A 24,229-nucleotide genomic window follows, 5' to 3' on the forward strand; every position below is an offset into this window, starting at 1 on the left:
CCCAGATCTGCTTGGCTCTACCAGTTGCTGCTGTCTTCCTGAGAATGACCCTTGGCCTCTGCCCTCCAGGAACTTTGGCCTCGCAGGGGAAATTTTGGTCCCACCAGCAACTCTGAGAGACGCAGCCTGAGAAGGGCCATAGGTGAGCAAGGGAGCTTTGGGATGCTGCGGCTCAGGGAGGATGGAAGAGTCCTTCAGACGGTCACAGATCAGTATGGGCAAGGGTTCAGGTGGGGAGAGTAGAGCCCCTGAAATGACCCTTGAAGGGCTGGTGAAGCTGTTGCTCCCAGTACAGGGCATGGAATGAGGTTAGGGGAGATGGGGGAGTCAGATGGGGTGCAGTCTTAGAACACTCTTCTGTGGGTGGCGGGTCTCAGCTGCATATGTGAAAGTCTTCTTTGGTTGGATAGAAAGCTCCCGAGGGGGCTGGGGCTACTCTTAAGGGAGAAGCATCTGGGTGGCCTGGGACAGAGGCAGGGAGGTTGGGGAGAGGCTAGAGAAGTCCGGGTGACTGAGAGTGAGGTGAGGCAGGGACTCTGCTTAGTGTAAAGAAAGGAAAATCGTGAGTCCTTTCTAGGGGCATTTCAGGCAGCTAGCTAGCTTTGAGAAGTAAACGAGCACCTTGACAAGCAACAAGGTAATTGTAGCTTAAAACAAGGGCCACCCAAATAAGTTAGAGCCACAAGATGTCTGGTTCCCTATAGAAACTAAAGATAACATCTTGACCTATGTCCCTGAATTGTTTTTCACAGCTGTCACTTAGGCCTCAGACAAGGGGAAACTGAGGGCTGTTCTTTAAATTTCTTCCCAAGGGTTCTGCAAAGAGTCACACCCATAAGCCAATGCTTAACATTCCTATCTATGGAGCCCAGGTTTTTAGACAGTCTTGCTTCCTAAACCAATTGCAAATCACAGAATCTCTGAATCCACCTATGACCTGTAACTCCCCTGCCTCAAAATATCTCACCTTTTTGGGCCAAGCCAATGTATAGCTCCAGAGTATTTATTTATGACTTTGCCTATAACCTCTGTCTCCCCACCTTTAAAAACCCTTACATGTAAACCATCGAGGAGTCCGGGTCTTAAGCATTAGCTGACCTATTCTCCTTGCTTGGCACCCTGCAATAAATGCCTCCCTTTCTGCCGCTGCAAATCCTGATGTCAGTGTTTGACTTTGCTGCACCGGGTGGGTGGACCCAAGTTTGTTTCGGTAACACAAGAAGTTGATGAAATCATTAACTGAGACTGGGAAACAAACTGGAGGGGGAGAATGAGTGGGCTGATAGGCTCATCAGATCAGATGGGCGTCTGTCCTGCTGACTCAGGGTGGGGGACGGTGGCACCCCTGAGTCCCTACTGTAGGCAAGAACTAGTCACCCCTAAACCTTCTCTATCGGATTCCCCAAACGGCCTGGGATGGGTAGAGATTATAGTCCCCATTTTACAGATCAGGAAACCGAGGCTCGGTGCCATCCCAGGGCATTCCGGGAGCCAGTCACGGACAGAGTCAAACGTGAGCCGGTGAGCCCATCGCAGCACCGGGTTAAGTGCTCAGGCCGGGGTCAGTTTTCCCATCTGACAGAGGCCGTCTGCGGCTCACAGGGGCCTGGGCTCCCTCTTCTCCATCCGAACACTTGGGATGGATGTGAAGGTGGAGTTCGGAAAGGGAGGGGTGCCGCCCACCAAGTCCTGGTTCTGGCAGGCACCCCGGCCCTTGCGGGCCCTCGGTACTAGACGCCAGCTCCAAGTCAGTCGCGGCTCAGGCCCGCCCTCGGGGAGCTGAACCCACGCCTCGGCCCGATCCCTCGCGGTGCAGCCAGCCCTTGGGAGGCTGCCCACGGGGATGCACCCAACCGCAGACAGATAGTCTGGGAAGGAGGGAGAGAGAGGGCCCGACTGAGTCGGTAGAGGTTGTGGGTGCCGCTAGGGGCCCCAAACCCCCCTTCAACATCCGGGCTGGAACCAGACCGCTCCTCTGAGCGGCCGCCCGCGGCGCCAGGGCGCATGCGCGCACCGAGCTCACGGCCGCCCGCTCCGCCCCACGGGAGACCACGCCTCCGGCTCACCACGGGCGAATGGGCAGAGGCCGTGGGCGGGGCGGGGCGGGGCGGGGCGGAGCCGGGCCCGGCCGGCCGAACCCGGGGAATGCGAGCGCCAGCCCCCGCCCCAGGCCAGTCCCAGCTGCATCTCCTGCCAGAACTCCAGGCCGCTACGCGGGGCGGCTGCAGCCTCCGCTCCAGCGCCCACGCCGTGTCCTGCATCCCGGGAACCCGGCTGGACCCGCGGTGGCGCGGCCGGTAGGAGGCGCGCGGAGGGAGGCATGTGCTTCTATGTGTGTGTGTGTGTGTTTCGGGGGGGCGTGTGAGGATGCAGCGTGAGCCAGTGCGTTCTTCGGTACCACGAATCGGTGGAGGGGGCTGCATCTCCCGCGGGCCTGGGGGGAAAGGAAGTGAGCGCTGGCTGGGGGGCGGGGTCCTGGACGATCCGCCTGGGCTCCCTAGGCTCGTCCCCACCCCCACCCCCACCCCCGGCGAGGAGTCTTTTTTTCATCTCCCTCTGGGTGTCTCTGAGTCGTTTTCCTAGTGCGGACGCGCTGGAAGCGCCTAACACCCGGGGCTAGACTGTCCCTTCCTCTCATCTTCCTTACAGTTCCCCCTCTTCTGTTCCCTCCTTAACCCCCCCTTTCATTCCTGCTATCCACCAACCCCTTCTGGGTACTACCCCACCCAGGCTTGGGAAAGGGGCAGGGCCGAGGCTCCTGCTGCCCCAGCCTATCCACTTCTTGGCACTCCTCCCCAGGTTGAATGGGGGCTTTTCTCCTTGACTGCAGGGCGGGTGCACACGTGTGTGTGTGTGTGTGTGTGTGTGTGTGTGTGTATGTGTGTTGCAGGAGTGTGTATTGCCGGAGTGTGGGAGAGTGGTCTGGGAGGGAATGGATCTTTGATTTCTCAGACCTGAGTTCCCACCTCTGTTCCTCTGGGTTGGGGGGGTCTCAGAAGACTGGCCTAGGGGACCAGAGGTGAAGTAGGACCAAAGATCATTAACAGGTGCGACGTTCTCTCTCCCAGTCATTTCGTGTGGTGGGATTCACCCCCAAGTTCCATACAGATGAGCAGAGTGGGGCACAGAGAGGCAAAGTCAGCTGCCCTCTCAGGGCTGCTGAGCCAGAATTTGAACCTGGGTCCGCCTGGCTCTCATCCCAGAGTCTCCTCCCTACACCCGTGGTTTGGAGAGAAAAGTACTGAGGGCGACTATCCCAGGACTCAGGGGAAAGAGAGATCTGGGCAGACTTCTTGGAAGAGGGGCTTAAGGATGAGGCTCAGCCAGCTCAATGAGTCTGAGGCCTGCTGGAGGAACCACTGTGTTCCGCAAGGATTGACACCTCCCACGGTCCTGGGGCTGGTCCTTGCTCCTGTCCCGAGGGTCAGGGAGTGGGATGGTCTGGCTGCCTTTGCCTCCTGGGCAGGGTGTGGTGGGCCCCGCTGCTGCTGCAGGCCAGGCCAGGCTAGTTGCCAGCACACAGAGGCATGGTCTTTGCCCTGAGGAGCGTCCCTTCTGACGAGACAGGCAGTGGGTCCACAGATAAGGCCCTGCCCAGAGTTGTATCCAGTGCTGGGGATGAGTTCACTTGCAGATTCGTTGGGGCTGGGTCTCAAAGAAGTCCACCAAGCAGAAAAGAAAAGGCAGGGGATCACAGCCCCAAGGAATAGCATGAGTAAAGACCTGGCAGTGTGAAAATGAATGCTGGTGGGGTGGATTGCGGATGAGATAGGTCAGATGTGTGTCCAAGAAGGGTCACCTTTGGCTGCGTAGTGGGTGGGCTTCTGTTGAGGCCTGTAAGGAGGAGGCCAAAGCAGGGAGAGGGCCCTCCCTTCTGCTCTCCTCTGCTCCCCACCCAGGGTTAGCCTTGGCAGGGGAGGAGGGGCCCTGATAAAGGTTCCCAGAGCAGGGGTGCTGGGGGCAGGAGGTGCCCAGGGGCTACACAGGGCCCCAGTGCTGGGGGAAGGTAGGTGGGGCTGCCCCTGTGAGATGGGGACCACCATTGCGGGTGGGGCAGATTGGGAGTAAGTTGACAAGTGGACTATTGGATAGGGTGGTTGTGAGATGCCTGTGGGTTTTTGTGGGAGACATCTGGAACACTGCTCCCAGGCCAGCACTGTCTCTGCCTGCTTTCCTGGCAGGCTCTCAGATCAGCCCTGGAGTCCTGGTCCCCAAACAGGAGGCCTCTTGCACCCTCAGTAGGTACCCTCTCCTACCTGCAGGGCCTAAATCATGTGTCTGATCTTTCTCTTGGCTGAGACCATCTCTGTACCTTCCTACTTGCCTATGACCTTGAGGCGGAGAACTTCCCTTTTCTGTCTCAGTTTTCTCATGTGCGGAATGGGGATAAATGCTGCCTATTCACAGGGACTGGGGGATGATGAAGATGAACTTAGATCATGTCACTGAACGCATCTTTCTAAGTACGTGGTGTCTGGTAGCCATTATTACTAATAGCAGCTGGCAATCAGCATCACTTAGTTCCCTCCCCGGGGATGAGGGGCTGACTTTGGGAGAAGAAGGGTGGAAGGAAATAGGCCTCTCTTATTGAAGTGGAAGACTCTCTTGGATTTAGTGGGTGAGGGAGACTGCTTATGGGAGTGGTCTCTATCTGCCTGACCAAGTCCCCTGGCTTCTCCCAAAAGCTTCTAGCCCCTGAGGAGAGGCAATGGCTGAGCAGCTGGGAGCACCCTAGAGTGCAGCATGTGAAGGTTGAACAGAAAGCCCAGCAGCGGGCCCTCAGCTCCCCCAGCTGCAAAGAGCAGGATCTGCAACACCCCCCACCCCTCCCCAGCAGCCTTCTGGGCAGCTGGCAGCAGTCTCTCTGCAGCTGGGCTTTTCACCCGCCCTGTCTCTGTCCCCATCTATTCAAGTGTTTTGAGTGCCTTCAGAGCCCCTCCCAGGCACCCCTTGAGTGCCTCAGAGAGCTCTTCTGCCTCTCCATCCCTGATCCCTGCTCAAAACTTTCCTGGGCTCGCCATGGTCCTGAGATTTGGGCTTCCTGCTGCACATCTCTGAGCCCTCCTCCGGGCTGGTGGAGATGCCCTGGGATTGCCTTGCTTCAGTGCAGGCAGAGCTGCTCACTTGCCTGTGGCCTCGGGCCTTGCCTTTCCCTGCTCACCCCAGGCAAAGGGGCCAGGTCCCTTTGCGGTTGGAATCTGGATGTCTTAGGAGGCCAGCCTCAGCCTTGGAAGGGGAAGCTGTGGACAATGTGTGCTTACCCGCAAGGGCCTGGGTTACTGCTCCCCATTCTGGTTGTTTGCACGTGTGCTTCCAGGGACCCGAGCTTTCCCAGGGATAGGGGTCTGGGTTGGCGACAGCTGAGGCTGCAGTGGCCTGTGGGTTTTTTGCTGTGGTTTTCTCCCACAGTGGCCATGCGGGAGAAGGGGCTGGTGACCAGAGCACACCAAAGCCCATCCACTGGTCCCCAGCTGCCCTTCACTGTCAGGATGTGCCCCGGGGGATGGTGGACAGAAGGCTGGGAGCCCATTGGCTTGACCCACCTGCCTTGCCCGGCCAGCCCCTGCTCAGCCAGTGCCCCCTGCTGCTGTGTAACTTCTGCCAGTCGGAGTGAGGTGAGACCCAAGTGACGTGTTACTCACAGCAGGAACTAAGGAACTGGCGTGGGGTCGCTTTGTTGTACAGCGGAGCAACTCAAGGTGTAGGAACTTCATTCCCCTCATGGGCTTCTCCAGGCAGGAGAGGCGGCTGGGGCCCCATGACCTGTTCCCCGGCTCCCATTAGCTATTCTTCAGGAACAGCATCGTTCAAGAGCATATTCCTTTCCTATCGCTATTGTGACAAATTGCCACACTTGGTGACTGAAAGCAACACAGATTTATGCTCTTATAGTTTCGGAGGTGAGAAGTCCCCCATGAGTCTAATGGGGCTAAAATCCAGGCTGGCTTCTTCTGTGGGATCCTGGGGAGAGTCCGTTCCCCGTCTCTTCCAGCCTCGGGTGGCTGCTGGCGTTCCTTGTGGCAACATTGCTTCAGTCTCTGCTTCTGTCTCATTGCTCTTTCCTCCTCTGGGCAGATCCCCTCCACCTCCCTCTTGTAGGGACACTTGTGATTACATTCAGGGCCCACCCAGATAAGCCAAGATCGTCTCCTTGTCTCAAAGTCCTTAATCACATCTGCAGAGTCTCCTGTGCCATACAAGGTGTCATTCACAGGTTCTAGGCATCCGGGTGGGAGTATCTTTGGGGCCATCATTCAGCCCACCCCAGGAGCTGACTGCAGCACCACTGTAGGTGCCATTCCCAGCTCCCGCCGCCACCCCAGTGCTCACCGAGGCTGGCTTCCCCAGTCACAGTCCTGTTACCCAGGAGGTCACTCACAATGTCTGTCTCCCCTCCAGCCTGGGAGCCTTGGAGGCTGGGCGCTGCTGTAGCCCTGGCCCCAGTGTCCAGCCTGAGCCCCTGGTAGCCAGAGTTCAGGGATGTTTGGAAGAAGGGCATCCCTGGCATGGCTGCATGGGTGGCCCTGGTGTCTGGACCCTGCCTGCATTTGACAGTGTGCTGGGCCTTTCAGGGTGGAGTGCAGCTCATTTCAGACATTCACACAAGAAGCCCAGTGCTTTGCAGGGTCATTTGATGCTCACCATCACCCTACAAGGGGGTGGTCCCGCTTTACAGATGAGAATACCAAGGCCTATTACGGCCAAGTCCTGTCTGGTATATGGGGTCAGGTGAACAGGCTGGGCCAGTAGAGCAGAAAATACCTTTGTTTTACAGATGAGAATTCTGAAGCACAGAGAGGTTAATTGCTTTGCTCCTCGCTGGCCTCAGTCTCCCCATCTGAGGATGGGTATGTGGACAGGATGTTGCCCAGCCTGACATCTTGAGGCCCTGGTTCGCCCTCTGCCTGGGTATGGGGAGCAGGCGTTGGCATTCTAGGCTGCCATGGTTAGGGATAGGAAGTGACTTAGAGCAGTGCAGGGGGCCTGGAAGTGCTGCTCACCCAGAGACATGGTCCGCCGTTGCAGGAGGGGATAAGCCCCCTGGCGCCTCAGGAAGAACCCTAGCTAAACCCCAGAGCTCCAGCCTGCCTGCTGCGGACCTGCCCCTGTGTGGGTCTCCTTTCCATCCCCATGGCCAAGGCCACACCATGCTAGGCCCTGCTTCTCTCTCAGGGGCCTGTCTAGAGCCTGGCCTCCCTGCCTACATCCTGGGCCTCCTTTCCCGTTGACCTTCTCATACATCATCGCACCCCATCTCATGTCTGAGTTCTTAGCCTGGCTTTCAGGGCCAGCCGCAACCCAGCTGTGGCAATATTTCTCTACTTCCTCTTCCCTCTCCCCTGCATTCTGTCCTCCAGACCTGCCTAAATGATTTCTTCCTCCAGAATAATATTTCCTCCCCTAAACCTTCCCCCTCCTCCATCTCTTGAAATCACAATCTACCCTTTAAGATCCCGCTTTGATGCTACTTCCTCCATGCAGCCGTCCCTGCCTGGTGTGAACGAATCGCTCCCTTTGAGAGCAGGTCTCGCTGCCTTGTACTGAGGTCTCTGCTTCTCGCCTTCACCAGGCCGACCTCTAGGGCAGATTCCCATCTGACTCCTCACTGCCGTTTGGTCAGGCACAGGGAAGGTGTGCGAGTAAAGTTGGAACGGGGGACACAACCTGAACAGGACACCCAGGGCTGGAGAGTGGGTCACTGCCCGAGGGAGGGGTGGTGGGCAGGCTGAGCAGGACTTTGACATGGGACAGGTTCGTGCTTCTGCCCTGAATGTCCTCTTTCCCCTCAGAGCCTCTGTCTCCCGTTTGTGTAATGAGAACAGCACAGCTCCTTTCTGAGGTTGTGCAGGAGCTTGCGCTGAGGAATGGCACACTTCAGTTTCCCAAAGTGGGAAATGGGCACTGTCTCCCCAGTCTTCACACCTTGAGTCTCGGAGACAGGTCTCGGGACTCGAGTCTAGGACTGCCTGTGCAGGAAGTGGAGAAAAGGGCTGTCCTGGTGAGAAACCCGCCAGACTGGAAAATAGTGTGTAGTGTTCCCCTCAATGGCGAGAGCCTATGGCTGGAGAGGGCAGGGGCTTGCCTGGGCTCACACAGCACAGTGAGGCAGAGGTGGCTTCAGTGACCTGATCAAGTCCCATTTTGTTAGGTTGTCTCCCCTGTGGGGACTGAGCGAGCACACAGCCCCCACCCCACCCCGGGTGAGACAGAATGTCCTGCACAGGGACACCCAGCTGCATCTGCCGCTCTCAGTACTTTCTCTGCAGGACCTGGTGCTGGACTGGGAGCCCCGAGGTAGGGTGGCCACCGCACTGGGTTGCCTGGGACTATGGGTTTCCCGGATGCAGTTCTTTCAGTGTTCAAACTGTGGTGAGCTGCTCATCCGAGACTGGGCCTGGGGCTGCCCCCTGCCCAGCAGTTTCCACCTCCACAAGTGTGGCCAGGTCCTTGGCTTCTTCCTGTCCTGCCCAAGGCCTGCAGGAACCCCTGACCTGGAACACCCTTGCAGAAGCTCCTCTCCCGTGGCCACTTGCTTACAGATACTGTTTACAACAGTGGCTCCTGCTGTTCCTACACTCTCTCCTGCTCACAGCACCCTGGGCGGGAGCCCATTCCCAGATGAAGAACAGCTGCAGGGTCAGGCCTGTGACTCAGTCAGGATCACACAGAGCCAGGCCTGCAGCCAGCACAGCCCTCACATGCACTGCCGGGGGACATCATGGCTGCAGGACCAACCATTCCCCCAGGACCAGCTGGAGACCCCATGCCCCGTACACGCTTGACCCTGCCCACAAGGCCCTCTGTGTCTCCTAGCAGGGGAGCGGCCTGGTAGGATTTATGTTAGAAAGATCACTCAGCAGCCGGGTGGAGAATGGATTGGACACAGAAACGATAAGGGAAGAGGAGGGGAGAAGAAAGACAGGATTTCCCAGCCCTGGTGCCAGCTCGCCTGGTGGTGGCTGGAGTGACTCACTGGGCCTGGTTGCCTTGGCTCTGGCGCCAGAACCCAGGAGCCTGGAGCTTTGGGTGGCCCAGGGGCTGAGAGCCTGAGGTGGCGCTGAGCCTGGCTGTCCCTCCACAGCACATTCTCCCTCCCCACCCTGCCATCCATTCCTCAGCACACGGCACGTCAGAGAGACAGGGGCCTGGGAGGTCACAGTACACCCACGAAAGGACAAAGAGACACGCTTTAAGCATCTTATTAGGTGGTGACTTAGGGAGCAGATGGAGGATGGGGTATGGGATAGAAGGGGATAAATACATTAACAGAATCAAAACCACAAATAACCAGGCAGCCACCAAATGGAGTTTCTGCCCTTTCCAGTCCCCTCTGGCTTCTGGCCTTCCCTGCTATGGCTCGAGCCAGGGCACTTCCAGTCCTGGGTCACTGTATCAGCATCTGACCTTTAGTCTTGCCCCTGGCTCCCCTGTGCCTCAGTAAGTGCCAATGCCCCTCTGCCTGGCATCCCCAGCCCTGCAGAGCTGGTCCTGCCAACTCCCCCCCAGGCTCCACCCACCCAGTGCCCTCCCACCTTTTCCCTCTCCCTGTGCCGCATCCTGCCCTGCTATGCCCTTGCTGATTCTGGCCTATCCTTCGGGCCCTGCTCAGGCTCTATCTCAGAAGGCCACCACCATTTCCCCTTCCTCATCAGCCAGCTCAGCGCCAGCCCAGATCGGGCATCAGGAAAGATGTGCAGGTTGGAATTGACTGTGTCCCCTGAATGATGAAGCCCCAGCTGTTTAGCCCTCCCCTGTTCATATGGCAAAGGGCAGTGGTGGGGGGTGTCTTCCCTTGAGAGGGGAGAAGAGGTTGAGGAAGGGAGGTAGGGGAAAGGGAGCTTTGATTGGCAGGGAATGGGTGAGGGCGTCACTGGCTCCTTCGGCCAGCACTGGGTGATACCCACTCTGCCAGGCCTGTGCTTTGCACTGGGCACCAGTGTGGGGTATGGGGCAGTGGGGCATAGGAGAAGGACCCCCAGTAGGCATTCCTGTGTTTTTCCTTCACCCCCACCACTGGCTGGCCACCAGGAAGAGTTGAGGCTCTCTCCCACTTGGCCCTGGAACCCAGCCCCTCCACGTCCACATGTGAGCCTGCCAGTCCAAGTCCTGTGGACGTTCTTATGGTGTATCTGGTCTAGTCTTGTCCTTTTCTAGTCCGTTTCCCATGTGGCAGCCAGATGGAGCTCCCCGAGACAGCCATGACCAAGTCCTTCCCCTTCTCAGCACCCTTCCACACTCCCCATCACCTTAGGATGAAGCCAGACTCCTGCACCTGGCATCCTGGGGCCTCTGGTGGGATCCTCTGCAGCCTCATCCATGATCCCTGCCCCACACCTCTTCCCTCCCCTTTTTTTCTGAGCACGATGCCACCTTCCTCAGGGCTGAAAACATCCCCCTAGGAATGGTCTCTGGCTGGCGTCTCCCCTTCTCAGGTGCAGAGGAAACCTTGCAGGTGTGTGCTTGGTTGGGGTGTGGGGGTGCCACACACCTGTAGGACCTTCTTGTGGACTGCCCCAAGTGTTGAGACACTCTGAGTATCAAGCCTGCAAGTATCCTGAGAGCTAGAGGAGGAGGCTGAGATCAGAGAAGTGGAGGCTCGCAGAAGGTCACACAGCCTGCGTGACAAAGTCTAGTGCTCGGACCCAGCCTGGGGCACTTTCCCACTCTGCCTCCCTTCCCCCTAGGTCAGCCCCCCTGGGTATGTGGTGTCCAGTTGGACAGGGCTACAGCTGTGAAGGGCCCTGATCTGCTGGGACCTGGGTCACCACATTCAGCCAGTCCTTTTGTTTACCTTTTTACTGAAGCGTATGTAACTGATCTACAGACAGGTGCATAGGTCATAAGTATAGAGTTCAGTGTATTTGCACAGGGACCACACCCATGTAAACACCACCCAGATTAAGAAGTAGTTTTACCAGAACCCCAGAAGCTCTCTCACACCCCTTCCAGTCTCTACCCCCAAGATAGCCAAGTCCTGCTTTCTGTTCACTGTAGATGAATTATGCTGGCTTTGCTTGTCTAAAAAAAAAATGGATCTTTTTAACAGATAAAAATTGTTTATGTTTATCATGTACAATGTAATATTTTGAAATGCGTATACATTGTGGAATGGCTAAATCGAGTTAATTATCACATGCATTATCTCACATACTTTTTTGTCCTGAGAACACTCAAAATCTACTCTCGGCCAGGAGTGGTGGCTCACGCCTAGAATCCCAGCACTTTGGGAGGCCGAGGCAGGCAGATCAGGAGCTTGAGGAGGTCAGGAGCTTGAGACCAGCCTGGCCAACATGGTGAAACCCCATCTCTACTAAAACTACAAAAATTATCCGAGTCTGGTGGTAGGCACCTGTTATCCCAGCTGCTTGGGAGGCTGAGGCAGGTGAATCGCTTGAATCCGTTAGAGGGAGGTTGCAGTGAGCCAAGATTGCGCTACTGCACTCCAGCCTGGGCAACAGAATGAGACTCCAAAAAATGAAAAGTCTACTTCTAGCAATCTTCAAGAGTATAATCTATTGCTATTAACTATTGTCACCGTGTTGCAATCAATCTCTTGAACTTATAGATCTCTTGAACTTACTCCTCTTATCTAACTGAAATTTTGTGTCCTTTGACATCTCTGCAACCTCCCTCCCCACCCTCACCCCTCAGTCCCTGTTGACCACCCTTCTACTTTCTGCTTCTATGAGTTCAACTTTTAAAAACTTCCACATATGAGTAAGATCATGTGGGATTTGTCTTTCTGTGTCTGGCTTATTTCACTTAGCATATTATCTTCCAGGTTTATCTATGTAACAAGTGATGAGATTTCTTTCTTTTTATGGCTGAATTAGATTACATTGTATGTATATACCACATTTTCTTTACCCATTCATCCATTGATGGACTCTTAGGTTAATTCCATATCTTGGCTACTGTGAATAGTGCTGTAGTGAACATGGGAGTGCAGATATGTCTTCAACATACTGACTTCATTTCCTTTGGATTTATACCCAGTAGTGGGATTGCTGGATCATATGGTAGTTTTATTTTTAATTTTTTGAGAAACCTCTATACTGTTTTCCATAATGGCTGTACTAATTTACATTCCCACCAACAGTGTACAAGGGTTTCCTTTTCTCCATATCCTCGCCCACACTTATCTTTTGTCTTTTTTATAAAAGATATATCTTTTGTAAAAAGATTTAAGTCAGGCACAGTGAGTGGCTCGTGCCTGTAACCCCAGCACTTTGGGAGGCCAAGGCAGGTGAATCACCTGAGGTCAGGAGTTCGAGACCAGCCTGGCCAACATGGTGAAACGCTGTCTCTACTAAAAATACAAAAATTAGCCAGGCATGGTGGCGCATGCCTGTAATCCCAGCTACTTGGGACGCTGAGCCAGGAGAATGGCTCGAACCTGGGAAGGAGAGGTTGCAGTGAGCCGAGATTGCGCCACTGCACTCCAGCCTGGGCGACAGAGCGAGACTCTGTATCAAAAAAAAAAAAAAAAAAGATTTAAAAAAAGTCTTCTTTATAAAAGACATATCTTTTGTCGTTTTTTTTGGTAAGATATCACACTTTTGTCTTTTTTATAAAAGCCAAAAGATGGGAGGTGGTATTTCACTGTGGTTTTGATTTTCATTTCCCTAATGATTAGTGATGTTGAGCTTTTTAATTTTTTTTTTTTTTGAGACGGAGTTTCACTCTTGTTTCCCAGGCTGGAGTGCAGTGGTGTGATCTCAGCTCACTGCAACCTCCACCTCCTGGGTTCAAGCGATTCTCCTGCCTCAGCCTCCTGAGTAGCTGGGTGCCTGCCTGGCTAATTTTTTGTATTTTTAGTAGAGATGGGGTTTCGCCATGTTGAGCAGGCTGGTCTTGAACTCCTGACCTTAGGTGATCCACCTGCCTCGGCCTCCCAAAGTGCTGGGATTACAGGCATGAGCCACTGCGCCCAGCCAATGTTGAGCATTTTTTTCATATGCCTATTGACCATTTGTATGTCTTCTTTAGAGAAATGTCTATTCAGATCATTTGCCCACTTTAAAATCAGATCATTAGGGTTTTTTGCTATTGAGTTGCTTGAATTTCTTATCTATTCTGGATATTGACTCTTGTCAGGTGCCTAGTTTGCAAACTTTTTTCCCATTCTGCAGGTTGTCTCTTCATTCTGTTGTTTTCTTTGTTGTGCAGAAACTTTTTTAGCTTTATGTAATCCCCTTTGTCTATTTTTGCTTTTGTTGTCTGTGCTTTTGGGGTCATATCTAAAATATCATTGCCCAGACCAATGTCATAACAGCTTTTCCCATGTTTTCTTCTAGTAGTTTCATAATTTCAGGTCTTATATTTAAGTCTTTAGTCCATTTGAGTCCATGTTTGCATACGATGAGAGATAGGGTAACTTTTATTCTTCTGCATGTGGATATCCAGTTTTCCCAACACCAATTATTGGAGAGACTGTCCTTTCCACTTTGTGTGTCCTTGGTACTTTTGTTGAAAATTAATTGACAAATTAAATGTGTGGACTCATTTCTGGGCTTTCTATTCTGTTCCATTGGTCTTTTGTCTGTTTTTGTGCCAGTACCATATGGTTTTGGTTACTATAGCTTTGTAGTGTATTTTGAAGTCAGTGGCGTGATGCCTCCAGCTTTGTTCTTTTTGTTTAAGATTGCTTTGGCTATTCAGGGTCTTTTGTGATTCTGTATGAATTTTAAGGATTGTTTTTTATTTCTGCAAAAAATGTCATTGGAATTTTGATAGGGGATTGCATTGAATCTGTAGATTGTTTTGGGTAGAATGGACATTTTACCAATACGAATTCTTATCTACATATACAGAATCTTTCCATTTATTTGTGTCTTCAATTTCTTTCATCAGTGTTTGATAATTTTCAGTGTACAAGTCTTTTACCTTCTTGGTTATATTTATTCCTAAGCATTTCTTTTTTCCATGGCAACTATTGTAAATTGGATTGTTTTCTTGACTCTTTTGGATAGTGTGTTGTTAGTATATAAAAATGCTACTGATTTCTGTGTATTCCTTCTATACCTATTTTGTTTGTCATGAAAGGATGCTGAATCTTGTCAAATGTGTTTTTTTAATTCAATGAGATGATCTTATGTTTTTTGCCCTTCGTTCTGTTAGTATTGTGTATCATGTTTATTGATTTGCATATATTGAACCATCCGTGCATCCTTGATATAAATCTTACTTGATCATGGTGAATGATCCTTTTAATGTGCTTTTGAATTATTTGCCTTATTATTATTATTATTATTATTTTTCCTAGAGATTGGGTCTTGCTATCCTCCTGAGGCTCTTGAGTAGCTGGGACTACAGGCATGCACCATCACACCCAGCTTGTTTGTTAGTATTTTGTTGAAGGTTTTGCATCTATGTTCATAAGGCATATTGGCCTGTAATTTTCTTTTCTTGTAGTGTCTTTATCTGGCTTTGGTAATGGGGTAATGCTGTCCCTGCTTTTCTATTTTACTTAAGTAGAATCATGTAATATTGCTTCTTTTGCTTAATATGCTTGTAAGATCCATCCATAGGGTTGTGTGCGACAACATTTTTCATTTTCATTATTGTTTACTATTCTATTATGAATATACAAGAACTTATTGATCCATTCCATTGTTAATGAACATTTAGCTTGTTTCTTATTTTCAGCTCTAACAAATACTACTGCAATAGACATTCTTGTACATGGTTTTTGCTGAATATGTGCATGCATTTCTATTGGACATATTCTTAGAATTACTAGATTACTAGATTATATGAACACATGATTATATTATTTCTTCAGGTTTTCTAGATATAGTCAAATGGTTTTGCAAAGTGATTATACCAATTTATCCTCCTACCATCAATGCATAAGAGCTCTACTTGGGACTGTGTGTGTGTGTGTCTGCATGTGTTTCACTTTAGTCATTCTACTGGGGGCATAGTGGTATCTTATTGTGGTTTTAATTTGCATTTCCTTAATGATTAGTGACGTTGAGCACTTTTTCTTCCCTTTTTAGGCCATTTGGGTATACTGTTTTTCTCATGTTCTTTCCTAAAAGCATTATTGTTTTACCTTTCAGTTAGATTTGAAATCTATCTGGAATAAGTTTTGTATACGGTTTGAGGTAGGGGTAAGACGACTATTTTTCCTTATGGATAGCCAATTGACCCACCATTTATTGAAAAGATAAATCCTTTCCCCAGTGCATTGTGGCAGCTCTTTTGTCATATATCAGGTGTCCTTATACTTGTGGCTTATTTTTGAACTCTATATTCTGTTCCATTGGTCTGTGAGACAGTACCCCGTGAGCTTTGTGATCAGCCTTGTTACTTAGTGTAAGTCCTCCGGCTTGTTCTCTTCAAATGGCTCTGCTTATTCTGGGCCCTTTGTGGCTTTGAGGCCCATGGTGGCTTTGAGGCCCTCTTGCTTCTGGGCTTGGGTTCAGCTGTATCCTTGGTTCTTATCATACCCCTGGGGCTGATGCTGGCTCCATGACCCCGTCTCTCAGAGGCTCAGAGGGGTAAGTGACTTGCCCCTCCACACAGCTCTGGAGCCTGGCCTTGGCTTCTGCCTCAAGGACAAATTCCTTGGTGTTCCCATCTACAAAATGGCTTAAGTGGTCCAGGGAAGGCTCACGGGTATCAGGCCACTGGAAGATGAGGCCTTATTCTATCCTGTACACAGCCAGGCTGTCCCTGCCACCTCCAGCAGGTCCAGGGAACAGCAGACTAGGCCACACAGCCTCCTGGAAGAGGAGTACCAACCATGTCCCAGGTGAGGACAGACTGAGCTTCCCTAAGGCAGGCCTAGGAACAGATGCCACTTTCTTTCTGTCGTCTGTCACCTTAGAGGCTGGAACCCAGTGGGGCTCAGAGGAGCCTTGCTGATTGACAGCTCAGAGGGGTTCCCACCTTGCCCAAGGACACACGGCAGCTAAATGATGCAGCTGGGATGCAAACTCAGATCTGACTGACCTGCCAGAAGTCTGGGTTCCTGAAGCTCCCTAGTGAGCACCCCCAGCCCCCTCATTCTGATCCAACTCCAAACTTCCACTCTTGGTCCACAGAGGCCTCGCTGTACAGACTCACCGCTGCCCTGGCCACAGGAGGAGGAGGGCTGATACCAGTGAGCCTTCCCTGGAGATGATGACCAGCTAAGCCATTTTGTAGATGGGAACATCAAGGAACTTGTCCAGAGTCTGCAGCCTCTTATGCAGGTCTCAAGCCTCCAGACTTCATTTCCTAGGCTTCCCAAAGCAGGGCCCAGGTTAGCACTGTGCTCCTTTTAGGGGGTGCCCTGATGTGGTAAGAAAGATGTCTTTCGTACCTCTGAGCCTTCGCGTGAGCTGTTTCCTTTGCCGGGAATGGCCTTTCTCTCCTGCCTGTGTGGCCGGGCTTGTGTGGAGGCTTCCCTGCTTTCCTCTTGCTGAATGAGACATACTTCATTTGGCCTTGTGTCTGTTGGCCACACTAGACCAACTCAGACAGGAACCCCAAGTTGTGGTAGCCCCCCCATGCCTGGCAGGGGTCTGGACACATCGTGGGTGAAGCCCAGATGTCGACTGCCTGAGATTGTCAGTCCTCAGGGCACAGAGCATGAAAGGATACAGAGTGCCGCTCTGCATGGTGGGGTATTATTTGCTCCTCACAGTGGCCCAGAGGCCCTGGCACATTGTCTCTTCCAGACAAGGAGCATGCAGACCAGTGAGGTGATGCGGCCTGCTCAGGGCAGCGGGGGCCCGGGCCGAGTCTCAGGTGCTGGAGAAGGGCCGGGCTGCAGCAGAATGTGCTAGGGCTACAGCCTAGATAGTGGGGGTGTGGGCACTGGCTGGCACCCAGCTATCAGGGAGGGGAGGAGAGGAGAGCCAGGCCTGCGCCAGGGTGAAGGGGTGGGCCCTGCTGCAGCAGACCTGAGTGCTGGCGGCTGTGATGTGGAAAGCTGATTCCCCTTGGGAGCCTCTGCCACTCTCTGAGCCTTTTTCTCTTCTTGAAGGAATTCCACCTGTACTCATGTTTATTGGTTCATGCAACACAGCTACTCAGTCCCTGAAGCCCGGCATTGGACCCTGGGATAGAGAGAGGAGCTGGACATGGCCCCTGCCCTGGAGGGATATGGGGTAGGCTGGGGAGGCAGAGAAGTCATGTGCAGATGGGGTACAGTGTTAATGGGTGCTGTCCCAGGGGCACAGGATGGCAGAGGAACACTGTGTGCAGAGGCCCTGAGGAAACAGTTTTGTGGGAGCTGCGAGGAGCTCCGAGCCCTGGAGCTTCAGCCCAGGGTGGAGAATGGTGGGGATGAGACTGGCAGGAGGAGGGAAGAGGGCAGGCGCACAGGGCAGCTGGGAAGCTCAGGTGGTCCTGCTTGAAAACACCAGGGAGACAGGAAGTGCTGCGGGCCTAAGCTCAGGCTCAGAAAGAAAAGGCCTGGGTGGAGCAGCTTGCCTGCCTCGTGGTCTGTCTGTGGCCTTCAGTGCTCTACCTGGAGCTAGCAGAGGACAGCTGACCCTGTTGGGGTGTTGGCCCCATAGATACACTGGGAGGTGACCTTGGGGCAGATGGAGAGTATAGAGGGCAGTCTGTGCAAGGGCTGGGGCCAGAAGAACCTCACATAAGTAGGCCAAGGTCAGCCTGGCAGGCGGGTGAGGCTGGAGGAATGGGGCAATGGTATCAGACCCTCAGCCAGCCAGGCCTGGCCCCGTGCAGCCCTTGGCCTAGCTGAGCTCTCCCTTTGTGGCCTCTCCCTCCCTTCCGTCATCCCCAGGAGTGGACCCTCCCAACAGTGTTGGCCCCTTCCTGGCCTGGAGAACACCCAGACCCTCTTTCTCTACCGGCCTGGCTGTGTGACCTGGGTGAGCTTGCTCCCCATCTCTGGGCCCTCTAGGCTCAGAAACACTGGAATTGCAAGAGCTGATTTCTGGGCTCCTGCTTTCAGCTTCTCTGATCTAATTCTTTTAGCTTAAATTGCTTCCCGAGCTGACCCTGCCGGAAACCCGTGGTGCTAATGATGCTCCTTGGTGACTGTGCCAGAAGCCTGAAGCCCGGGAGCTGGCTCTGTGGGCTCCTCTCTCTCCCTTAGGCCTCCAAGGCAGGGAGAATGGGTGGGAGGGGGCAGGGCTGCTGGCCTCCCTGGGCAGAGGGGCAGCCAGAGAAGTTAAGTGGTTGGCCTGAGGTCACAAGCTGCCCCAGTACGGATGTGGGGGCAGAAGGTGAAATGGCTTCAGGTGCAGAGCAGGGGACAACTGCTGTCAGCTCCCTTGGCAGGTGGGGGGGACAATGGCCCCCCTTCCTCCTTGCTGTCCATCCGTGCCCGTGCTCACTACCCGAACTCGCCTCTTTCCCTTCCTGTCTCTCCCTTCCCTATTTCCCTCCACGTGAGGCCCCAGTGAGGCCCCAGCTCAGCCACGGTGTGTGGGGAGACCCTGAGTGAGAGCAGTAGGGTCACACAGCCAAGGCGGTGGTACTGAAGTCGGAGGATCTGGGTCCCTGTCCAGGTTTCCGGGGGAGCTTGGGCAGGTCGCCTCACCTCACTGAGCCTCAGTTGTATTTTGTGAAAGCTGGCAGCCGTGTGCCCACTGGCACTGTTGGCAGGCAGTACACACGCACATCTGGCCAGGGAAAAGGGGCGTCTCTTGGGACCACCGGGTGTCTCGGCCCCTGCCGCCTCACTCCTCTTCCTACTGGCGTGCTCGGCAGGCTCCTCAGCCTTCAGTTAATGGGTTCGCTCCTTCCAGGAGGTGCAGCAGCGCTGCGTAGTTCCCATCACTGAGCCGAGAAAACGGCCCAGAGAGTTCACATGACCTGTCCGGCGTCACCCAGCAGGAGGGCGGTGCCACTGGGGCTGGCACTCACTCGGTCTTGCTCTCAGATGTCGCTCCCACAGCCAGCCTACCTTGCCCTGGTTTCCGTCAGGGCTGGGCTGGAAATTGTGGCCTTTACCCCCAAAGGGTTGCACTGTTACCCTGGGCAGGCCCCAGGAAGAGGAGACCGGGCGCTGTGGGGCTGCACCGCAGCCCAGATGGAGTTTGAGGGATGGGGTGGGGGGGTCATAAATGGGGTGGTCACTCAGGCGCTTGGCTGTCTGAGCATCTCTCGGCGCACCTGATACGCAGGCCCTGCCAGCCACTGTTCCTTGCCCTGCCCTGCCCTGCCCTCTACCCACACCAGGGCCCCTGGGGAATGGAGGGAGGGTTAAGGAGCCATGGGCCTGCTCTCTACGGAATTGGAGGCATCTATTCCGAGGTGCTGTGAGGAAGGCAGCATGGTGCGGGGAGGACCGAGAGAATGAATGAATGATGCCAAGAGGGGTACCTGGGGCAAGGTTTTCCCACACCAGACAGAAATGTGCCACTCTCTAGAGGAGGGGAGGGAAACCCGGAGGCACACGCTGCTTTCCTGTGGGAGGCACAGGAGCTGCCAGGGCTGGCCACTGGTCTGATTCTGTCTGAGGAGGTATACGGAAGGTTGGTCAAAGGAATGCAGCGAGGTGGGTGCGGTCTGGGCCAGGCCTGAGCTCTGAGTGGCCTGCGGGCCTGGTACCGCCTCTGAGCTTCAGAAACGAGAAAATCCAGTCTGTGAAGGTCCCGCTCTGCCGTATACCAGCTGTGTGACCTTTGATAGGCTCCACGCCTCTCTGAGCCTTCCTTGCCTGTACCATGGGGCTGATGATGTCCACTTCACAGGGCACAGCAGGGACCCAGGGACTCCACGAGTGACGGTCTTCTTGCCCTCCTGTCCAGGTGTTCCCCCTTCCCTCCCTGAGGCAGCAACCACCATGTTCTCGTGCGTGAAGCCCTATGAGGACCAGAACTACTCGGCCCTGAGGCGGGACTGCCTGCGCAGGAAGGTGCTCTTCGAGGACCCCCTCTTCCCTGCCACTGATGACTCGCTCTACTATAAGGGCACGCCAGGGCCCACTGTCAGGTGGAAGCGGCCCAAGGTCAGTGTCTGGTCCCAGCTGGAGCTGGGTGAGCAGGCCTAGGCCCACCCACACGGCTGGGTCTGCAGGGACATTGGAGTGGCGGGAGGAGGCATCCTTAGCCCCAGGCTGCTGAGAAAGTGAGGGTGCTGAAACGGTGAAATTTGATCTGGATGGGGAGCTCGGAGAATGGGCTGTAATCCTGTGCCCACCACTGGACTGGTTGAGGCCCAGCCAGGCCTTCATCCCTCTCAGGGCCTCCGCTTCCTCACAGGAAAAACGGGGCAGTAACCTCAGCCCCACTGAGGGTCATTTTTGGAATAAAAATGGGGTGATGTGGATATGACCGTTTTTAGTAAAATGTAGACTGACATCCAAATGTAAGGAATTTGCTTTCCTGATTGTTATCATCATGATTTTGAAATAGTCATTTGTGGTAGAAATGAAAAGTATTTATTATGATGATTAATCAATAATAATAATAATAGTAAAAAAAATAGTAGTACCTACCTCATAGGGTGGTTGTGAGAATTAAAAGAGGTAATGCATGCCAGATTCCACACACAGCCTGGCAGCCAGTACGGGACCATGGCTATTGATAATGATGAACAGGTGGCATCTCTCCGACCACTTCTCTTGGTCCCTGAGGCTAGAGTGTGTTACACAGAAATGTTTGGCCTTGTGGTGTGATTTCATCCCCATGAACCCCGATTCCTGGATGTGAGGGTGGGCTGGGGAGGGGTTCGCTGCTTGTCTGTGGGTCCTGCAGAGTGGGGTCCCTGGTGGCCTGGATGGAGGGGAAGCGGCTGGAGGTTACTGCGCAGGCCCCTCCTTGGCCTCCAGGGCTGTGCTGGTGACACTGTGAGGGCCATCCCCTCACAGTGCAGGAGACTGTGCTGTCTCAAGGATGCTCAGGGCCGGAGGAGGCTGTGACTCCCGCAGCCCAGTAATCAGAGGAGGCGTCTTGGAGGTGAAGGGTGATGAGGCTTTTGCCCGAAGGGCCGGGTGGGAAAAGGCAGAGGGAATAGAAACTCACAGGTCGGAGCCCCTCAGGCTCCTGTGGGCCGGCGGAGGGCCGTGCCCGGGATGGCAGATCTGGGGCCAAGATGCTCAACCTTGCTCTGTGGGTAGGGAGGTCCCTCTGAGGCAAAGGCTTTCAGCAGCCTGTGATAGGGTCAGATTTGCATTTTCCAAAGTTCCCTGTGATCCCCTGGGCTTTTTGGGAAAATGAAATGTAGTTTTCTAGTTTCCCTCCCAGGCTATGATCTCGAGTCCCTTCTGACTGAAAATACCCTGTAGATGTCCTTGGACTGGGACTCTTGAGAGGCAGAGAAACTGAGGCCAAGAGAGGAAGGTGCATGTCCTAGATCGCCCATGAGCTGCTAGCAGGGGTAGGTGAGGACCCAGGAGCCTTGCCTCCCTGCGTCCCACCTTCCTGACACCAGATAAAGGGCCCCTGGTGCCCTTGACCTCAGTCCCAAGAGCTGTAACAGACCCCCTGGCCCTGTACTGACTCTCTGGAAGGCCCAGGAGCCTCCTGGCCTGGCCACAAGAGTTCTGCCTCTCGGGCCCCCTCTCCCACACACGCCTTCCTCTCTTCCTTTGTCAAGTAGGTGGAGAGGGAGCTGGCCTCAAAGGGCCTTTGTGAGGCCTTGGCTGCGGCGGGGAGGGCTGGGCACTCGAGGTCTTCACCCTCCTCCCACTCCATCGCCTGGCTGCCCCCATCCTGACTCCCTCCTGCCCTCTGGCCATTGCCCAGATGGACTGGAAAGAGGCTGGTGGGGCCTGGCGGGAGCAGGCTGGGCCTGCCTCGGTGAAAGGAGGAGACGCCAGGTTGGCCCACTTGGTACTCTCCCGCTGCGTGAACCGGGGGAGTCAGCTGCCCTTTCTGAGCCCCTTTCCTTGCGGGTTCAGGAGCCCTGCCACACCTCCTCCTCTCATTGCCTTCCTTGCTGGCTCACTCGGTGTCCTGCCCTTTCCAGACACGCAGAGCTGCCCTGTCCTGGATGTGGGGGCAGGTGGCAGAGAACATATGGTGGCTGGTGTTCAGAGAGCTGTGTGAGTGGAGCCCATGGGGCAGCATCGATAGGGACTCAGACCAGGCTGGGGTGGATGGTCCATGGCACTGCCTGGATTTCCTAAACCGTGTGTGCAGGCACTGCCTACTGGCTGGCAACAGGCCTGCGGGACAGGCAGCCCCTGTCCCACTAATGGGATGGGAGGTTTGTGGAGCAGGAAGTCAAGCAGTCTTGGCTCAGCAGTGAGGCAGGCCCAGCCCAGTGGGTTATTAGTAACACCCAGCTGCTCACCAGTGAGAGGGAACTTTGGCCTCAGGCAGCCTTGTTTTGATGAAGTCTTACCTGTGACCGCCTGTTTACAAATGGGAAGCGGTGCTGCATGCATGCCCATCCATCCCCTCCAGCTTCTTCTCTGAGTTGGTCCTTTTTTTTCCAGACGGAGCCTCGCTCTGTCGCCCAGGCTGGAGTGCAGTGGCGCGGTCTCGGCTCACTGCAAGCTCCGCCTCCCGGGTTCACGCCATTCTCCTGGCTCAGCCTCCCGAGTAGCTGGGACTACAGGTGCCCGCCACTATGCCCGGCTAATTTTTTGTATTTTTATTAGAGACGGGGTTTCACCATGTTAGCCAGGATGGTCTCGATCTCCTGACCTTTTGATCCATCCGCCTTGGCCTCCCAAAGTGCTGGGATTACAGGCATGAGCCACTGCACCCGGCTGAGTTGGTCCTTATAGTGGCTGCTCTGTTCTTGGAGGATGTCCTCAACCAGGCTCCCAGCCTCCCTGCCTCTCAAATGGAATGCCGAGGCTAGTTTTTGAGCCAGAATGAACTTGACTCCAGCCTTGGCCCTACCTCACTAGAAGTGTGACCTTGAACAAGTCACTCCTACTTGGGCCTCAGTTTCCTCATCTGTAATTGGGGAAGGATAATTCTTGCTGGTCACAGTTTCTGGAAACTGAAATGACTTGAGGTATTTGTGGTGTCATACACATGGAAGACAGGTGACAAACTGGTTCCCCTCTCTTGCTCGTCTTATCCTTGGCAACCCTGTGTTGGAGACCTAGAACCACCCTGGCTGGGACATCCCATCTCCTATTGACTCTGCAGGTGGGACCAGGCCTTGTCCTCTTGGGTGCTGACCTGGGCACTTGCCTTGAACCCACACCCTTTGTCCACAGGCTCGCTATGTTTTTGTTCTTTCCAGTACAGTGGTCATTCACCGGCCCCTCACAGGCCTGGCTGAGGAGATGCGTGGAGAATGGGGACTGTCCCCAGGCCTGGGAGCTCAGGGTGTCCTTTCTCCTCGCTCAGGGCTAGGGCCCTGGTAGGCGGCCTCCTGTCACCACTGTGGGGGCAGCATCCCCTCATCCAGTGCGCTGTCTCTCCCACATCTGGGTATGAGCCTGGAGGGCCTTTGGTGGAATGCAGAGGGGACAAGGGGTGGGGGTCCAATGAACAGACACCAGTTTGGAACCTCCAGAATTCCCCCGGGGCAGTCTCGGGGGCCCCAGCCCCAGCCCAGTCCCTGGGATCTTATCCATCAAGCCATTTCCTGGAGATGGCCCTACTCCTGGGCTCCCTGAACATAAGGCCTTTTCATGCCACAGAACAGGCAGTTTGCAGCAAGGCCTGGCAGCGCGGGGAGGCGGGGGCAACGGCCCAGGAATGACCCCCTTCTGAGCATGTGCTCAGAGATGGGGTTCAGTGGGGTCAGAGAGAGCTTTCAGAGGCCTTGAAGGGTGGGGACCGCCATGGAGGAGAAGGAGATAGGGCTGGGGGAGGGCAAGTCTTCTGCAGAGGGGATGGGCCGTAGGCTACAGCTCCTTTTCCAGTTCCAGATGGAAGTCCCGGACCTGTTTCCCACTGTCTAGTTCATTCCTTCTGTGATCCTAGATTCCAGGAGGGAGGTGACTGGGGTGAAGCTGGATGGACAAAGAGTGGGGGAGGAGGACAGACGTGGAGGGAGCCTCTGCAGGTACAGCTCAGGTGCCATGGATCCAGTCTGCTGCCTTGCCTTGCCTTGTACACCAGGACTAGAAACCGGAATTTCTTGTTGTGCCACGAAGGGAGAAGGGAGGTGGGCTGGGCTGTGGCCTGTCAGGTGAAGCTGGTCTAACTGGCTGGGAGGGGCTGAGCAGGGGAGCGGTGACTGCAGGTGCAGAAGGCTGTCCTAGAGCTGTGTTGACTGGAGAAATGGTCAACCTCCAGCCCTCAGGGGCAGCCCCGTACAGCCCAATCCTGTGCACCGCTTTGTCCCCCCTCCCTCCCAGGGACCTGTCCGCAGCCCCAGTGGAACCTGCCAAGCTTTGCTAAAC

The 24,229-nt window shown here is 54.3% G+C and overlaps 1 protein-coding gene across 1 annotated transcript in view; it reads left to right on the top strand.

Moving 5' to 3' along the window:
* Window positions 1-2,115: 2,115 nt before the first annotated feature.
* The window catches only part of CAPN5 (calpain 5), a 57,411-nt gene continuing 35,297 nt past the window's right edge, over window positions 2,116-24,229 (top strand). Inside the window, exons 1-2 of the mRNA XM_050755567.1 lie at window positions 2,116-2,297; window positions 19,722-19,921. Coding sequence (XP_050611524.1) covers window positions 19,757-19,921 — 165 coding nt within the window. The 5' untranslated portion in view covers window positions 2,116-2,297; window positions 19,722-19,756. The remainder of the gene's footprint in view (window positions 2,298-19,721; window positions 19,922-24,229) is intronic.

Source organism: Macaca thibetana, chromosome 14 (genome assembly GCF_024542745.1).
Source record: "Macaca thibetana thibetana isolate TM-01 chromosome 14, ASM2454274v1, whole genome shotgun sequence".
Taxonomy (NCBI): Eukaryota; Metazoa; Chordata; class Mammalia; order Primates; family Cercopithecidae; genus Macaca; species Macaca thibetana.